Consider the following 18,331-nt stretch of genomic DNA (forward strand, 5'->3'; position numbering starts at 1 on the left):
TTTTACTATAGTGTTAAAGTTAATACTACTTAGGCCAGGGATTTCAGGTCAATTAGAAGTCCTTTTCTATAATATAAAGGATTTTTTAAGAATTTATATGAGTTTTTATGCAATTAAACCATGAAAGCAACAAAGCTTGATTTAATTTTATCGATCAAAAAGATCTCTTGGAGAAGAGAATGGCTACCCACTCCAGTATTCTTGCCTGGAGAATTCCATGGGCAGAGGAACCTGGCAAGTTACAGTCCATGAAGTGTCAGAGTCAGATACAACTGAGTGACTAACACTGTCACTTCATTTTTCTATTATTATTCCAGTAGAGCACATTTGAAGATACCTAGGAACTTAATTAGAAATCAAATGTTTATATGAAGAAAACTATTAAGGTCGTTTAGTGTAATTTTTCACTCAGTTCATCCCTACCAGAGGTCATTCGGCCTCCATTTAAATATCTGAAGTCTGTTTTCTCCTAGAGGCAGCCTATTTCATTGCCCAGTAGCTTGATTTATGATAACATTTTTTTTTCTCTAAAACATGATATTCCCCTCATAATTTCTGCTGAGTCTGGTCTGGCTTTTTTTACCAACTAGAAAATGTATTTTCTCGGTTCTCCGGTAGAGGTTCTTTTATATTTCAACTTGTTTTCTAAAAGCTAGGCTGTGAAAAGTTTTGTTTGTATTTAAGTCTTGGTTATACATACTAATTCTTTTACATATCTTGGTGGGGTTTTTTTTTTATTACTCTGTGTGTGTGTGTTAGTTGCTCAGTCGTGTCCGACTCTGTGTGACCCCATGCCCGCCAGGCTCCTCTGTCCATGGAATTTTCCAGACAAGAACACTAGAGTGGGTTGCCATTTCCTCCTCCAGGGGATCTTTCCCACCCAGGGATCGAACTGGGTCTCCTGCACTGCAGGCAGATTCTTCACCATCTGAGCCTTTTTACCTTATAGTGTGTAACAAAATCTTAAATCAATTTAACAAGTTGAGCTACATCACATTACTCATTTTTGTGCTCTATACCCTTGGAAATTCTAATTTCTTCTCCAGTTTCAATGCATACCCTTCAAATCCCAAACCTATCTGTCAATCTTCCTAGTAATAATTTGTAAAGCCAGAATTTTGGAATGAAAAATGTACAATAAAATAAAAAGAAGCCTATTCTTAAAATTCTGCTGAGACACATACCATGTTCATCTTTCATTAAAGTTCAAAACAAAGTTCTAAAAGATGTGGATTATTAGGATACTTTGGTCATTACTGGCATTAAAACATTTATCATAAAGCAACTAAATCCAACAGTTTTTATTCCTTTACTAACAACTGGCTTTGGGTAATATGACAACTGAATTTAGGTTGCCTTTACCAGAAGTAAAAAAAAAAAAATTACCTTACCTAGAAGCTATTTTCTACCAGGAAAATTTGCTATGAGGGTCTCATTCAGTCATTAAGGAAAAAAAAAGAAAAACGCCTAACTCCTTTTTTTTTTTTTTTTACATTCTGTCAAAAATACCACTTTGCTACCCAGTCCCCAGTCCTTTTATCTGTTCATCCACACCCATTTTCATTTTTTACCTCGTACAAGACAAATGGAGCTTTATGCATGAAGCATGTACTTCCTTTAAACCTGTTCCTTTTCATTTCTTTAATTTGCTTTTCAGTATATTTCATTATAACACATCGCCATTTTAAGACTTTATTTTCATATTTTCAACAACCATGGTGAGAAGGCAGTTTTGTGATGTTCTATTTTCTTACTTTATAACCAGTAAATTTATAGCAGTGCTGCTGCTGAGTAGCCAAACTTTCAGAAATTGCTAAAGGACAGTGAGATGAATGAAGTTGAGCTACTCATGGATAAATGATTATTTAGAGCCCTGGGAGGTTAGACACTCTGGTGTTTCTGTTAGCCTTTTGATGGTCTCTACATTCATGTTTATATCATAGCTAGATAAGTGAACTCACCTCTGACTTCAGGTTAAGGCAAAATCTGTTAGAACAGCATTGACTTTAATTCTCAATGCTTAGTGTAAGTATTTGTCCCACTCACCCTATAATTTGGATTATAGTTTATCATCAAATCTCCTTGTCCTATATTTGCTTGAAAGTTTTCTCCTTAAAAGCGGTGCCTGTGCACTACATGCACACTGAGTCATTTATATCCAAAGATCCACCTCTATCTGCCATTCTACATATACACGGCACAGTGGCTGGAGGAGTGGCAGAAAGGGCCTCTGAACCATACTAAATTAGTGTTTAATTATGTCATCTACCTCTGTCTACTACCTCACCTTGATCTTGAAATGACCAAAAAATAGAACAGTCCGTGTAGCTTTCTTTCAGCTTTACCACAGCACTCAGAAGTCATTCCTTTTTACTCTATAGAGGCCCATTGACTGCAGAAGAACTTACAGTTGCAAAATCAGGCTTGAATTTTTTTCTCTCCATCATTCAGGCAGGTCATTCCTATTCATGACCTGACAATATAGCTTCTGAAAACTCACTATATTATCCCTAAGATGTCCCAACAGATTTCCCAAAGTTTTCCGAAAGCCACTGTCATATCCTGGATTTGATCATTAAAATTAAAAAAAAAAAATCAAATGCAAATCTCCATGAACTGGGCAAAGAGGAGACCAATTCTTCTCTTCCCATCCCTTTCTCCTTCTGCTTCCTCTTTCCTCCTCTCTCACATTTCAGGGAAAATGTTAATCTCTCAGTATAAGTCGTTTTTATAATCCTCAATGCCATAGCTAGCGTTTATTAAGCCATTACTACTTGTTAAGCAGAATATTAATAGCTTTACACGTATGTATTTGTGGAGTGATCTAAAGCAATTCTAAAATGTTGGGTACCATTTTAATTCCCCTTTTATGAGTGGGTTGAGTGAGATATGCGGAGGTTAGATGATGTTAGAAAAACCATAAGTTTATTTCACATGAGTCTGTTATTCCATGAGATTGTCAGAATTCAGCCCTTATTTAGCTAATAATGGTGAAAATAAATTATCAATACCAGAAAACTATCAATTACTGACTGGAAGTCCAAAATGATTGTTAAAATAGTAAAATTGATACCAGGTTAGTAGTACCACTCTGAATTCCATTTATCCCGGTTCCTTGGACTCTTTTTTCATTAGTTATACTCTTCTGTTTCAACAGTACCCTTTGAATGATTCTAATCTAAAGTTTTTTATCTCCTGATCTTAAATAAGGTACTTCAGACACTACTCCCTAGCTACTTTTCTTTCTCCTACCCTTACAGCCAAGATTCTTGAAAGAATAGTATACACTCTCATTCATCACACCTCCTATGAATTCCTCTGCCCTTTGCAGTATGGCATCTGATGCTACTATACCACTAATGACAAACTCACAATGAAATTTTCTTGGTAAATCTAACAGTTTTTCAGTCCTTAGTTTACCAGCCTTCTCTGCAAAACACTTGATACCCACAATGATTTCTTCTTGCAACAATTGTCATCTTATCATATTCTACCTTTTTCGCCTATGGTCCTTCCCTTCTCATTGTCTTTAGTATTGTCCTCTTCTTCTACCTATAATTTAAACTTCTTTTCTTCCAGAGTGTTTTCCTTGATCTTCAATTTTCATGACATGACATTTCCCCTGAGCGTTCTTGTCCATGGACAAGCCTTTAATCTTCAAACCTCCATCTCCAGGCAGAATCTCTCCCCTCAGGGCCAAGATTTTTATCCAACTGTCTGTGGGGGCTCTTATCCCACAAGAAATTCAAAGCCAACATGCCCAAAGTCTTCTCCTAAAAAACTCCTATTTCCCTACATTTATAAATACCATCACCATTCACCTACTGTCTAAAATAGAAAGTGATCTTTGACTTCTACATATGTTCAACTCAGTTCCAAATGCTATGAATTCTAACTCTTCAATATCTCTCAGTAAATACCTTCTTCTATATTATCATGACTTAATGAGGACAATGAAAGATGGCATTTCTTGCACCACGCAAAGAGAATTATGATACAACTCTGCTGTAGTGTCTCGGAAAAGAAAAATAGACAAGGGGGAGACATGCTTGCCTAATCACCAAGTAGAAGGTGACTGGATAAAAACTCATACTCAATGGCTTCCCTGATGGCTCAGAGGGTAAAGAATCTGCCTGCAATGGGGAAAACCTAGGTTTGATCCCTGGGTTGGGGAGATCCCCTGGAGGAGGGCATGGCAACCCACTCCAGTATTCTTGTCTGGAGAATCCCCATGGTCAGTGGAGCCTGGCGGGCTACACTCTGTAGGGTCCAAAGAGTCGGACACAACTGAGCAACTAAGCACAGCACAGCTTAGGCAACATTTTACCTGGGTTACAAGCTGCCCATTGGTCTCTCATCTCTAGTCTTCCTCCAGTGCCTCACACCCAATCCCATCTCTACACTGAGGTCAAAATAATCTTTGTGATGCACAAAATAGTAAATACATTTTAATTGCCCTCCATCACTTCTAAATTATGCCCAATTTTTTTTTTCTAATCAAAAGAATTTGGACCATTGGTTTCTTCTCCAAACTGGTCATGACTTCTTCTTATTATTGCTTTGGCTCTCCTAAACTACTTGCAGTTTCCTAAGTACATTAAGCTTGGTCTTACCTCAAGGCTTTTGTACCTACTAACTCAACCCAGATTGCCCTATTCACACACTACAACTGGCTCAATCCTTCCACAAGCTTCAGAATTCAAATTAAACATCAGCTTCCCTGGGACTCCTTCCCTGGCACCCAAGCTTGTCTGCTATGACTTAACATTCTGTGCACACCCAATAATTAGCACCTATTAACTCATGTCATTGTTTCTTATCTTTTTTCCTGGAATACTATAATATAAAACTAAATAAATATGAAGGATGGTCAATTAAAAATTCAATATAAAACTGTATTTTGACAAGAATTATTTCATATAAGCAAGGTCCAAAAATTTTTTATTCCTTCTGAATGATCTGTTATCTTACAACAAAATGCCCCATGATTTAAATATTTTTTTCATTTCAGATTGATGCTGAAATTAATACCCTACAGTCCTGATGCATATGTACCATCTTAAGTAAGTATAGTTTTTAAAGGCTGCAAAGAACCTAGCTTTGTACTATGTATTTTTTAAAATCATAATAGGAAGGAGACTATTTGTTCAAATTATTTATCCTAACAATTATCTAGTCAAACTCATTTTATAGATGAGGATATTAAGCATATGGAGAAGTTAAGGAACTTAAGAATATACAACCAACTTCTGACATATTTAGGACTAGAGTCGTAGTCCCCAGCCCAGTACTTTATCTATTATAACCACACAGCTAAGATAATGACCGCATAGAGATCAAGGGTCTTGATGCATTCAGCATAAAAAGCTGAGTTTGAAGACAGAATCCATCAAGTCTTAAAGATAATGTGGCAGGATTCTCAGAAGGAAAATGACATTCCTCAAGATAAAGCAACACTGTTGAAATATTACCACTTGCTTTTTTCAGATAGTACATTCTCATCCATTAAAAAAAATGTCTGACGAGGATATTGAGTATAAAATAATTTAGATAGAACCCAATACCTTAAACTGAGGTGACCTTAACTCTGCATTTTTACAAAATACATTTTCTCTTAAAATTTAATTGTATTCATTTTAAAGATATTGCTTCTGAGACTTTTTAAAAATGACTAAAAACAATGGTTTATCTCAGATCTTAATTAAACTGAGGCTTTTCAATTATGTAAAATTTTAATTTTTCTCATTTCCTGACAGTGTTTCCTAAAATGCTTATGGAAGAAAAAGCCATCAACTAATGAAATCCAAGCTTCCAACCCTCAACAATTTGAATCATTAGAAAAAGCAAAAAAAAAAAAAATTAACATTCTGAGAGGCAGTGCAATGGGATTAATCAAGAGAACTCATTTTTGGACTCATCCAATCTAGTTTAGAATTCTCTCTTTGTCTGTCTTTGTAAACTTGAGCAAGTTACAATCACTAAAACTAAGTTGCATTTTCCATAAGAAGAAAAGTGTGATATCTATCTTTCAGCATTGTTGTAATGATTAACTGAAATGATGATGTATTATGTAAATGTCCTAGCAAATAGCAGCAGAAATACTAGCAAAGTTTTTACTGCTGTTGCTTCTACTGCTGATAAAACTGTTGACTAAAGAAAAACACACAACCTGACAAAGCTGTGAGTTATGTTTTATTTGGGGACTTTACTAAGGACTATAGTCCAGGAAGATAGCCTCTCAGATAGCCAAAAGGAACTTCTCTGAAGAGGTAAGGGAGGAGCCAGAATATATAGGCATAGGCTTTTTTTTTTTTTGCTGGAAAAGCAAACATGTAGTAGAACATCAAAGATGACTGCTATTTACAAAGAATAGACATCTCAATGATTTTAGTTCTCTCTATTGTATGAGAATATGCAAGAATCTGGGATCACTGAAGTTATCCCTTTAGATATACATCTTATCTATCTATGACCAATGGCCAGAATCCAGAATCCTGAAAGTTTTCTGTTATTCTCCATTCTAAATCCTTTTCAGGGCACACTGTTAGCATAGCTGAAGTGTCTGATGGTGGGCAACATTTACTGTTTCCTCGAATAGCAGCCAACATTCTTTGTCTAAAATATGAATCAAAACTAAAACAAGTTTCCCTGTCTATATATTCTTTGCGCTCTAACATATGAATATTATGTTTATGAATAAAGGGAAAGTAAGTTCACTGAATAATTTCTGGAGAAAAAGGCTAGAAGCCACACCTGAAACTAATGTGTTATGTCACTTACGTTGTTCAGTTGCTCAGTCATGTCCAGCTCTTTGCAGTCTATGGACTGCAGCATACCATCCTTCACTATCCCGCACTATCTCCTGGAGTTTGCTCAAATTCATGTCCATTGACTCAATCAACTCAATTTCACATATACTTCAATTTAAAAAAATGAAAAATCCAGGTTACTTGAGTGTAAATATTCTCAAGTTAAAAATAGTATATGGTCTCTATTGTTGCTAAACTAATCCTTTTCCCTCATTTAAATCAATCCATTATCCCTTTATTTCAACCCACATGTAAACTCAATAGAGTTAAAAATCTCAGTACACAACAGCCACCTCACCTCCTACCTTTCAAGGTACCTCTAGCTATTGTATATGAAAGCTTTGCCTTTGAGTTTGTTTTAACTGAATTATTTTTCTCTAGGAACACAGTGCATTTTCTTGGTGTCTCATGTATATTCACATTCTTTCAGTCTCTGGGAGCACAAATTGAAAAAGAGGGTATTCTAAGAAAAAGAGAGGGAACATTAATTTGAAGAGTTGTTTTTTTTTAACCTGACAACTTTCCAAAATACTCTTAATGCTAGCTAAATCAACAGGGTAAGTTTTTTCAGTGACAGATTGATGAAGGTTCAAATATACTGATTCCTCTGGTTCTAGTCATTAACTCAATCTTCTACAAAAAATTTTTCAATCATTTCTCTAATATTAGTATTTTTTTATATTATTGCCTTTAATTAGTCCTACAATTTCTGTATCACCCAGTTGGCCACCCAGACACCATTTGGTCATCTAGAAGGAAGCCCCCCCAAAAAATCACTCACATGTTCCTTCATATGCTTCCATAATGTGTATTGATTCTTTCAGGCTCTATTTACCTAATACCTATTTGTGATAATCACAATCCGCAATTATAAAGCGTTATATTAGGAGCAGTTATGTGGCCTTGAAAGAGCAAATTATAGCTTGCTCATAAGGTTGTGAGACTAGGGCACTTGATGTCTAGAAATAATGATGCCACAACCTTAAAGTTCTGTTAGGTTTCTAGAACACAGCCAGCAGATTGTGGTTCTTGGGTTTCAGGGAGAATTCTGTAGCTCTGTTGGACAATAGTTGTTGTTAGTTGCTAAGTTCAACTCTTTGCAATACCACAGTCTATATAGCCTGCCAGGCTCCTCTGTCCTTGGGATTTCCCGGGTAAGGATACTGGAGTGGGTTGCCATTTCCTTCTCTAGGGGATCTTCCCGACCCAGGAATCAAGCCCATGTCTCTTGCAGTGCAGGCGGATTCTTTACCACTGAGCCACTGGGGAACATTCAATTATCAGCAGCATTGCCCCGAAACAACAGTTCCATCTGTGAGCTGCTCTGAATCCAGCACTTGACTTTGATCACAAACTAAGTAGTGAGCACTTGTCACACCTCTCCTCCTCCCCATAGACCAGCCTTTTCTTCATGTTTTAAACCTGACTTGTCATCTCGACAGTTATTGGTCCTGGTCCTCTTAGTCAATTTCTTCCAGAACACATCCATTTCCTTCTATGGTTTTTCTTACTGAAATAAGTATGCTCTAGGTGATAGCAGTGGTATATTATTAAGTGCAAAGCCGTTCCTAAAACTGTTTAACTTTGGCTGGCTACGTATTTTTCAGTAAGAACCTACCCCTCTCTAGAGACCTGAAAAAACATGTAGAAGCGGAAGCGTTTGTCTCAAGGTGGTCTTCTCCTTAGGTACATGTACAGTTCATGTCTTCCACTCAATAGTTTAATGCTATTTTATCTTAACTAAAGTCTTTATAAACCTGACTCATCATCTTGACAGTTATGGGTCCCCTTAGTCAGTTTCTTCGAGCCTCTAAATTGACTGTGATCACATTTGCATGCCCCATTGGAGAGGGATTTGCTGTCTTTTAATAAGTCCCAAAAAGCCAGTTATCTGCTTCCTCCAGTTTTGGGAACAATTAGTGTGCCTTGCGTTGCCAACCGATAAAGGAGTCGGCTCATACTGCAAAATTGGGTGGGAGGGAAACTACTACTAGAATTACACTCAACAACGTCCAGTGCTGACACGATGAGAGAAACATGAGAAAGAAGCATAGAGGGGTCTCCCTTCTCATCCTCCTTCCAAGGCACACACTCGTTGAGGACAATGAAAGATGGCATTTCTTGCACCACGCAAAGAAAATTATGATACAACTCTGCTGTAGTGTCTAGGAAAAGAAAATAGACAAGGGGAGACACTCTTGCCTAATTACAAAGTAGAAGGTGATTGGATAAAAACTCATACTCAATGGTGACTCAGTAGTAAAGAATTTGCCTGCAATGCAGGAGACACAGGTTCAATCCCTGGGCTGGGAAGATCCCCTGGAGAAGGAAATGGCAACCCACTCCAGTATTCTTGCCTGGGAAATCTCATGGACAGAGGAGTCTGGCAGGCTATAGTTCATGGGGTCACAGAGTTGGACACAATTTATTAACTAAACATCACATTCAGTGAGTTATTAACGTAACTACTGAACTTTTAACTCAACCCCATAACTGAGGGGCCTCATGTGTCATTGGCCGCTGCTACTTTTCCCTCTGACAGTGATTATTCATACTCATACATCAGAAAGTTACATATACAAATTAGTTCAAAAAAAAAAAAAACACTGTATGATGTACCTTAGCCAAACAGTGATGGCTTTATATTGAGGTCTTGGGAATTTCTTACATTTACTCAGGACCCATCAAGTGAACCATAGAGGATATACTGGTCACACTAGACAGGTTTACCTCTATATATGATAACCCGACTTTATGTGCATCTGTTGAACTGTAGGATGATTGGTGTCCATTAGCTCTGTTTTCCTAACACGTATTTCCATGGTTCTCACAGACCTCAAGCTGGAAGCACTCTGGGAATGACAACTGCTGGCCTAAACTCAGCAACACCAGAGCTCCTGGGGAGACAGCTAGGATACTCCCTGCATGTTTTCAGCTACAATATCCTCATCCAATGTTAAGTGTGATGATTTGTTACCAAAATAAATTGAAATATAATGCAAACCATAAATGCTACTTCGCTTGATGATACAGTGTCAGTCTCCAGCACTGTTTCTACGACCTCCACAAAGACACTATAGGAGGCAACTCCAGCCCTTGCTTTCTTATCTACGTTGGCCTTGTAAAAGATTCACAGCAGAAGCATCCATTTTACAGTTCCCAGCACACTGAGCTCCATGGCTTGATTGCATCTCAGGCTTAATATGTACCATTAAGAAAAAGTTAATAGCCTTCTACCATAAAGAACCTGGAATAGCTCACTTCTTAAAGGAAAAAAAAATGTGTTTTTAATTAAAGAAAATATAACCTCCTGTGGATACTTTCTTGCTTCTAGCCATAAGTTGTATGGCTTTAGTTAGGTAGTATCTGCCTTGCGGAAAAAAAAAAACAAAACTTTGTGACCTAAACAAGTTTATTGTTGCTAAAGAAAACTCCTCAGAGCAACTGATTAAGAACTTTGATTAAGTCAAAGTTCTAAAAATAATGATTTCTGCTTAATTCCATTTACCATATACACCCTATATGATATTCTTTCTACATGCTTACTTTGCCCAGGGAAACTGCAAGTGTTCTAACAGATTTTGCTTTGAAAGAAAGATCATATTTTCAGAATAAAGACTCCTTGGAAACCAATACAAGCCAAGGAAAGTCTTCTATATTTATAGTTAACCGCTTCAAGGAATTGGAATTCATCTCATGGTAGATGTAGGGTTTTATGGTACAGATGAAGCATATTTTATAGCAAATATAACTGGAGTCATAGAAACCAAAATCACCCCTGGTCCCCTCTCAAGATGCTAAGCCCCAGCAGGCTGCACTCCATTAACTAGACGAAGATTAGGTGCCTAAGAACTGAGAGAGCAAATGCCTGTCCCTTGTGGCTCCTACAGTAGAATGTGGAGTTCTACCTCACATAGATTCCAAAAGGAGAAATTAACGTCAAACAGGGAAGTTGTTTAGACGATGCTATGAAATTAAAAAAAAAAAAAAAAACCTATCCACTACATACATCGGCAGTATTTTTTTACTTTTTAAAGTTCTTTTTTCACTTCTAAAATTAGCTTGTAGCTTCAAAACAAACTCTGAGAATAAAATAGCATTGATATAAAGTATGAGAAGAACGAGACTCCATCCATGAGTCCAACAACAACAAACGACATGAGAGAAATGAGACTCCATAAAGGTGGGTGAGGGGCCCAAGGTAGCAGAGCTAGTCTAAACAAAACAAAACTTAAATTCCGTTTCCAACGTGCCATCCAAGATTCATGGGTCTACCTGAAGAATACGCTCCCTGATTCAATTAGTTCCGGAATTACAATATTTGTCCCGTGAAGAACCACAACTTACAGTATAAAATTTATTACTGTCTACATTCAACCACTGACCTCTTTTCCTTCAAATATGACCCAGACTTATTCAAAAATCTGAAAATAATTTTGAAAAATACGTCTCTGCTCTTATTTGAGAGGTTGCATTTACAAATTATTCATGAACTGCTTACAAACTGGTCCCTTTTGGTAGAGTATTTTTGTGCCTGACCAGGTAGAAATGGGCATCTTTTTACTACTAAGTATTCAAGTAAATATTACATGATTGGTTGAAGTAGTGTTTTTATGGTTCCCCTGGATATATTTTCTAGCAAACTCTCAACACCTTTCCCCATTTTTAAATATTAAGAATCACAGACCCAGATATTCCATCATTTTCATACAAGAGTTTCAAAATTTAGACTTTATAGGTATAATTAAGCCCGTATTTGTTCCATTTGGTAGGAAAAACAGGCTTTTTGAGAAGCCATTGCCAGGATTTGTGTTTACTTCCCAAGAGCTTCCCAATATTAGAGACACTTCTGAATTTCCACCTACTACCAACCGTGGCTGATTTTACTGGTTAATGTCTATAATACAAGTAGTCCTCAACTTTTTATACCTTCCAAATCACCTTCCTTCAAAAACACTGATTGTCATGAGAGAAACAAATCAAACAACGCTTTGTTTCTGAGAATGAAATTCACAAACAGTATCAGCCGGGCATTCTCCAAGGAAATAAAACTAATAGGAGATAGATTGATTTATGATTAAAACTGACTCACACAGTCGTGGAGCTGGCAAGTCCAAAGTCCGTGAGGCAAGCCAACAGTCTGGAAACTCACATGTGTTGCCGTCTTGAGGTGGAAATCTCCCCTGAGAAATCTGTCTTTGCTTTTAAGGCCTTCAGTTGACTGAGCGACTTTCACAAAAGCACCTTTGTGTCTCAAGAATTTCCAGGTGAGGTATTGACGCATTCTTGACCTGAGATGTATTAACACCACAAGCATTAGTTTCTACAAAAATCACGCCCCACCCCCCCCACCCCCCGCCCCACAGTCAATAATGTGTTAATACAGGAGTCCTGTGCAGACCATTAGAGGTAATGGTTCTCAGGTAAGGGTTTAAGAATTGCCTGCGGGATACCTTAGGCGGAAAACACAGAACACTTGTCCTGCAGTTTGAAAGACTTTAAACTTTGCAAAGAGCAACAGCAATAAAAGAAGGCTTGTGTGATGGTTAAATTTTAGGTGTCAACTTGTCTAGGCTATGGTGCCTATTTGTTTAGTCAAACATTAGTCTAGATGTTTCTATAGGTATTTTGTAGATGTGATGAACTCTCCCACCAGCTGACTTTAAGTAAAAAAGATTACCCTTGATAATGTGTGTGGGCCTCACGCAATCAGTGAGTGAGTAAAAGTCGCTTAGTCGTGTCTGACTCTTTGCGACCCCATGGACTATAGAGTCTAGGGGATTCTGCAGGCCAGAATACTGGAGTGGGTAGCCTTTCCCTTCTCCAGGGGACCTTCCCAACCCAGGGATTGAACCCAGATCTCCCACATTACAAGCAGATTCTTTACCAGCTGAGCCACAAGGGAAGCCCAAGAACACTGGTGAGTTTAGCCTAATCCTTCTCCAGGGGATCTTCCCGGCCCAGGAGTTGAAGGAGAGTCTCCTGCATTGCAGGCAAATTCTTTACCAACTGAGCTATCAAGGAAGCCCAAGGTGCTTTATGTGGAGATTAAAATATAAAAACATAACAAGGAAAAGCTATCCAATTATGTCATTTAATTCAAAAGTCACACACTCTAATGAAGCAAGAATTAAATCATCTTAACTGTTTATTTCCATTTGGTGATAAACAGCTAACAATAAAGACTTCCCAAGTGGCTCAAGTAGTAAAGAATTTGCTGGCAAATGCAGGAGACTCAGGTTGAATCCCTAGGTGGGGAAGATTCCCCTGGAGGAGGAAATGGCAACCCACTCCAGTATTCTCGCCTGGGAAATCCCATGGACAGAGGAGCCTGGTGGGCTACAATACCTAGGGTTGTAAAGAGTTGGACATGACTGATCAGGCAGCTAAGAATAAACAAAAAGGCTTAGAAGGTTGTTCTTTTAGGCCTCTCAGTTCAGTTCAGTTCATTCGCTCAGTTGTGTCTGACTCTTTGTGACCCCATGGACTGCGGCACACCAGGCTTCCCTGTCCATCACCAACTCCCAGAGCTTGCTCAAACTCATGTCCATGGAGTCGGTGATGCCATCCAACCATCTCATCCTCTGTCATCCCCTTCTCCTCCCACCTTCAATCTTTCCCAGAATCAAGGTCTTTTCCAATGAGCCATTTCTTCACATCAGGTGGCCAAACTATTGGAGTTTCAGTTTTAGGTCTCTGAGTTCCCTTTTATGTACCTCTCCCCACCACAGATAGTGAAGGACAGGGAAGCCTGGCATGCTGTAGTCCATGGAGTGGCAAAAAGTTGGACACACCTGAGTGACTGCACAGCAACCCCACCACAGAAGTCTCACCCCCACGCTTCCGATAGACCAAGTGATTCTCAAGCATAGCTACACATTAGAATCATCTGAAGCATTTTGAAGGGGAACAATAATGAAACAGAACAGTGCCCAGGGCCCCCTCTTGGAGATTCAGATTTAATCAGTCTTGATGGAAGCCATGATGCTACCAAGCTTGCAAGTCCTGTTCCAGCAGCATGGCACCTTCCCCAGTTAGAAAAAGGAAAGCCTCAGAGATCAACCTGTTAAGCCTCTCTTGGCTAAGTGATTGATTGTACTGGAGAAGGGAAAATTTCCAATGCTGCTTTATCTCATTCTGCCACTGCATTTCAAAAATTCTGTTGAGTATGGAATAAAATTTGTGTCTCCCGTTGTAGAAAATCCAGTCATGGATAGTCAAGCCAAAAGATGACCTTTCAGGACTTTGCTGGTAGTACAGTGGATAGGAATCCGCCTGCTAATGCAGGGGACACAGGATTGATCCCTGGTCTGGGAAGATTCCACATACCGTAAAGCACCTAAGCCCGTGTGCTGCAACTGCTAAGGGTCTCACACCTAGAGCCTGTACTCTGCAACAAGAGAAGCCACCACAATGAGAAACCCATTCCCCATAAGTAGAAAAAGCCTGAGCGTGGAAAAGAAGATCCAGAGCAACCAAAAAAAAAAAAAAGATGACCTCTTCCAGAGGCGAATTCAATCTTGTCCATTTTTTCCAGGACCTAAAATAAAATACTCTTTTTCTCATTAGGCCAAAAGAATACCTAATTGTTCTTTCCATGACACCCATCATCACAAAGCTCTTAGTTTCAAGACGTTAACTTTTTTGGGCAAGTTCTGGTTTACAATTAAGGATAAGACCTACTTACTCATCCATAGATCAGAGGTTTGGGATTTCTTTATTGCTTCTACCCCAGTAAGAAAGTTTCTAGCAGTCAATCATGTTTCTGTGTCCTCACTTTCCAGGCAAGAATACTGGAGTGGGTTGCCATTTCCTCCTCCAGGGGAGTCTTCCTGATCCGGGGATCGAAACTGTGTCTCTTTCATCTCCTGCATTGGCAGGTGGATTCTTTACCACTGCACCACCTGGGAAGCCCCTTTTAATATCAAAAGCATGGATCTTCATATCCCTTGTATACTGCATCCTGAAAAGCCTCAGGAGGGCTTGTCCATTTCAAACCAAAATCTTTACTGCCACCATGTGGACGACAGATATAAATTCAGATGACTGTGCTGAAATCTATCCTAAAATCAGAAACTAATAAAATTGATATTAACAGTACATAAAATCAGTCCTGAATATTCATTGGAAGGACTGATGCTGAGGTTGAAGCTCCAATACTTTGGCCACCTGATACAAAGAACTGACTCATTGGAAAAGACTCTGAGGCTGGGAAAGATTGAAGGCAAAAAGGGAAGGGGCGGCCAAGGATGAGATGGTTAGATAACATCACTGACTCAATGGACGTGAATTTGAGCAAACTCCTAGAGACAGTGGAGGACAGAGGGGCCTGGCATGCTGAAGTCCATGGGGTCACAGAGAGTCAGATGGGACTCAGCGACTGAACAACTATCACCTGGAATAAGCTTACTTTGTGCTACAGCTCTTTATAGAACAACATGAAAAGCTTGGAGGCAAGTTAAAGACATGCAGAACTTTCAACTGTTAGTCTCAGAGATTTTAACTGTGTCAATTTGGCCACTTTGTGCACACACACCAAATGATTCATCTAAATTTTTCATTTTGTTCCTTCGAATTTTTTTTAATTTTAGGGGAAAAAATGACCTATTTTGTCTCTGACAAGATAGCATTAATGATAAAGTATATCTTCTCAATATTAAACTCCCACCAAGATTGGTTAAAAGATGTTAAAAATAGTAAAAAAATACTTCACTTGTGACATACTGTATTGCTTTTCAAAGGACTTTCCTACATTACCTCATCCAATCTTCATCATAGTCACATGAAGCAGATAATCCAGGTCCTAATACATCCAATTTACAGATAATGAATGCACTAATATCAAGCTAACAATGGTGACATAACAATGATCACTGGTCACGAACACTGATCTAACAGTAATGAAATTTACTTAGCACATTCCTTAAATCAGTTAGGGCACATACTGCTTTGTACATGCACCACTTCTCTATTGCTTAGTAACATGCCACCCTGAAAAAGCAGCTTAAAACAGTAGCAATCATTATATATGCTTACAAATCTGGGGTTTGACTGGACCCAAAGTTTCTCAGACAGTCACAGTCAGGCAGTGGTTGGGGCTGGGGCCATCTTGCAAGTTTTTCATTCATATAAACTAACACGGGCTGGAAGGAATCCAACAGCTAGAGTCTGAATAGTGGAACTCCTTGGGCCTCTCTCTCTAGGTGGTCTATTCAGGTATTCTCCACACGGTGGCGCCAATGGTAAAGAATCTGCCTGCCAATGCAGGCAACACAGGAGATGGGGGCTTGATCTCTGGATCGGCAAGTTTCCCTGGAGGAGGAAATGGCAACCCACTCCAGTGTTCTTGCCTGGAAAACCCCATGGACAAAGGAGCCCGGCGGGTTACGGTCCATAGGGTTGCAAAGAGTCGGACACAACTGAGAGGCTGAGCACAGCACCACCTGCCAGCCTCAGGGGAGCCAGACTTTGCACCAGGGGGCTGAAAGTTCTCATAGTAAATTTCCCAAGATATGATGGCACATGTAATCGATCCTCAGGAATCAGGCAGCATCCTTTCTACCACATTCTGTTCTACAGGCAGTGAAAAGACTCATTCAGTTACCAGGGAAGGTGAAATAGCATGCTTTTTTTTTTTTTTTTTAAATGAATGGAGTATCACCTAATTTGTAGATATTTCAAAATCACTGTTAGTTTCACTGACCTCCATGAGCTAGGAACTTCTATTACCCACATTTTACAGATGGAGAAATTGAGGCACAGAGTGGTTAAATAACCGCTCTCAAGGTCAGCGACTAGTTTACAGCATTAGGATTTGAATCCACACAGTTTGACTCCAGACTCTATACTCTTAACCTATATACATATCTTGACACTGAAATTGGTAGTTAGATATACACTGACAATTCTGAAGGGTATTTCACTCTCAACCATAATTATCAAGTTAAAAAGTGGAAAAGCCTGTATTTCTCCTTCTCTTTATCCCATTTCCACAAGGAAATCATATCTACCCAGGCTACATTTTGTAGAATATATTACCTTTTAAATAAACATTTATTGAGCATCTGGCCAGCATTTACAAAGGACATTCCCCACTGTCAGAGGAATTTCCACTCTAGAGGAAAGGCAGGCATCTATACCCATAAACTAGGGAGTAAATGACATCCCCAAAAGAAAGGAAATCGCAGAGGTAAGGGTTGGTCTGTGGCAAGTCTCCACATCTGAACATCAGCACAGGTTCTTGAAGGCTTCCCTGGTGGCTCAGATGGTAAAGAATCTGCCTGTAATGCAGGAGACTTGGGTTCGATTCCTGGGTCAGGAAGATCCCCTGAAGAAAGAAATGGGAACCCACTCCAGTATTCTTGCCTGGAGAATCCCATGGACAGAGGAGCCTGGTGGGTTACAGCCCATGGGGTCTCAAAGAGTTGACATGACTGAGCAACTGATACTTTATCTTTCTTTTCAGTTTCTTGAAGGTGATGCTGCTCTCTGCAATTAAGTCAGCTCAAGGGAAGGTTACCTTGTAATGTTCCCTGCCCACGCAAGAAGCATTCCATCTGTCTTTTCTTCTCTTGCATCTTACCAGCCAAGGCACCTTTCCTGAAAATTCCAGCTGGCAATTGAAGTTCAGAAGGACAATGAGAATGATACATCGATCATCAGCCTTCAGTTGAAAAATCACCATGAACTGTTTGGTTTTATTTTGTCAGTTTGTTTACCTTAGTGATAGGTGGGAAGACGACACATCAAAAATAGCGATTAAAATAGGTCATGCTGCCACATCTACAATCAGGCTCTGGATAAATAGAAATGAGACAGAATATGTCTTCCAAGGTCATCAATAACCAGCTCTGGGCTTTCTTTTGTACTTTTTACTTAATCCTCCTTTTACTCAAACTCTCCACATGGTTTCCAGTGTTCAAATAACAGTGATAATAATACCTTATGTTTATATATGTTTGACATTTTTCAATGTATCTGTCCTTCATCTAGCCAGGACCCTCCCCATGGGGCCAGGCATTCACGGGGCCAAAGGGACATACACACCCAAGAATCCATTTTTCCTCCTTCCAGACCTTGCTCTAGGACACAGGGTGCAGAATGACTTGCAAAATTCCAGCACCTACACAGGCATCTTCTGCAGGGTGACCGCACTGTCAGCGGGCCAAGAGGGAGTTGTTTGCATAAGATGTGGACAGGGTTCAGACACGTGGGCTGAGGTCTGAACATGCGTGTAAATGAGATCATCAGAGAGCTGGACAGATTGGACCTGGAAAGGAAATAGTGACAGGTCATGGGCTGGAGACTGGCTTTCTGCCTTCTGCCAAGTTCAATCACAGAGTTCAGAGGACTCTAAGGATTTTAAACTTAAACCTGAACGTTCAGATTGTTATGAAGACATATTTGCCAAACTAGGAGGATAGAACATATTTTATTTATTTAACAGTTTGTTAGCTTGATTTCAAACTTTTAAATATTTATACATATGCTATGTGGGCCTCGATTTGGATTCTTACACCTGG

At 39.1% G+C, this 18,331-nt stretch overlaps 1 protein-coding gene and 1 long non-coding RNA gene across 3 annotated transcripts in view; one reads left to right on the plus strand and one right to left on the minus strand.

Moving 5' to 3' along the window:
• The window catches only part of GC (GC vitamin D binding protein), a 272,598-nt gene extending 262,779 nt beyond the window's left edge, over positions 1 to 9,819 (plus strand). For both annotated transcript variants that reach the window (XM_081587147.1, XM_081587136.1), the window contains 2 exons: positions 5,012 to 5,063; positions 9,643 to 9,819. In XM_081587147.1, the coding sequence (XP_081443273.1) occupies positions 5,012 to 5,044 (33 nt within the window). In that variant the 3' untranslated portion in view covers positions 5,045 to 5,063; positions 9,643 to 9,819. The remainder of the gene's footprint in view (positions 1 to 5,011; positions 5,064 to 9,642) is intronic.
• Positions 9,820 to 16,435: 6,616 nt separating this feature from the next.
• The window catches only part of LOC145544355 (uncharacterized), a 128,789-nt gene continuing 126,893 nt past the window's right edge, over positions 16,436 to 18,331 (minus strand). The window contains exons 4-6 of the long non-coding RNA XR_014081355.1: positions 17,856 to 18,078; positions 17,528 to 17,604; positions 16,436 to 17,421 (exon numbers count right to left, since the gene is read on the minus strand). This is a non-coding gene — a long non-coding RNA (uncharacterized LOC145544355). The remainder of the gene's footprint in view (positions 17,422 to 17,527; positions 17,605 to 17,855; positions 18,079 to 18,331) is intronic.

Source organism: Giraffa tippelskirchi, chromosome 1 (genome assembly GCF_054371585.1).
Source record: "Giraffa tippelskirchi isolate mGirTip1 chromosome 1, T2T-mGirTip1v1.2.pri, whole genome shotgun sequence".
In the NCBI taxonomy this organism is placed as follows: Eukaryota; Metazoa; Chordata; class Mammalia; order Artiodactyla; family Giraffidae; genus Giraffa; species Giraffa tippelskirchi.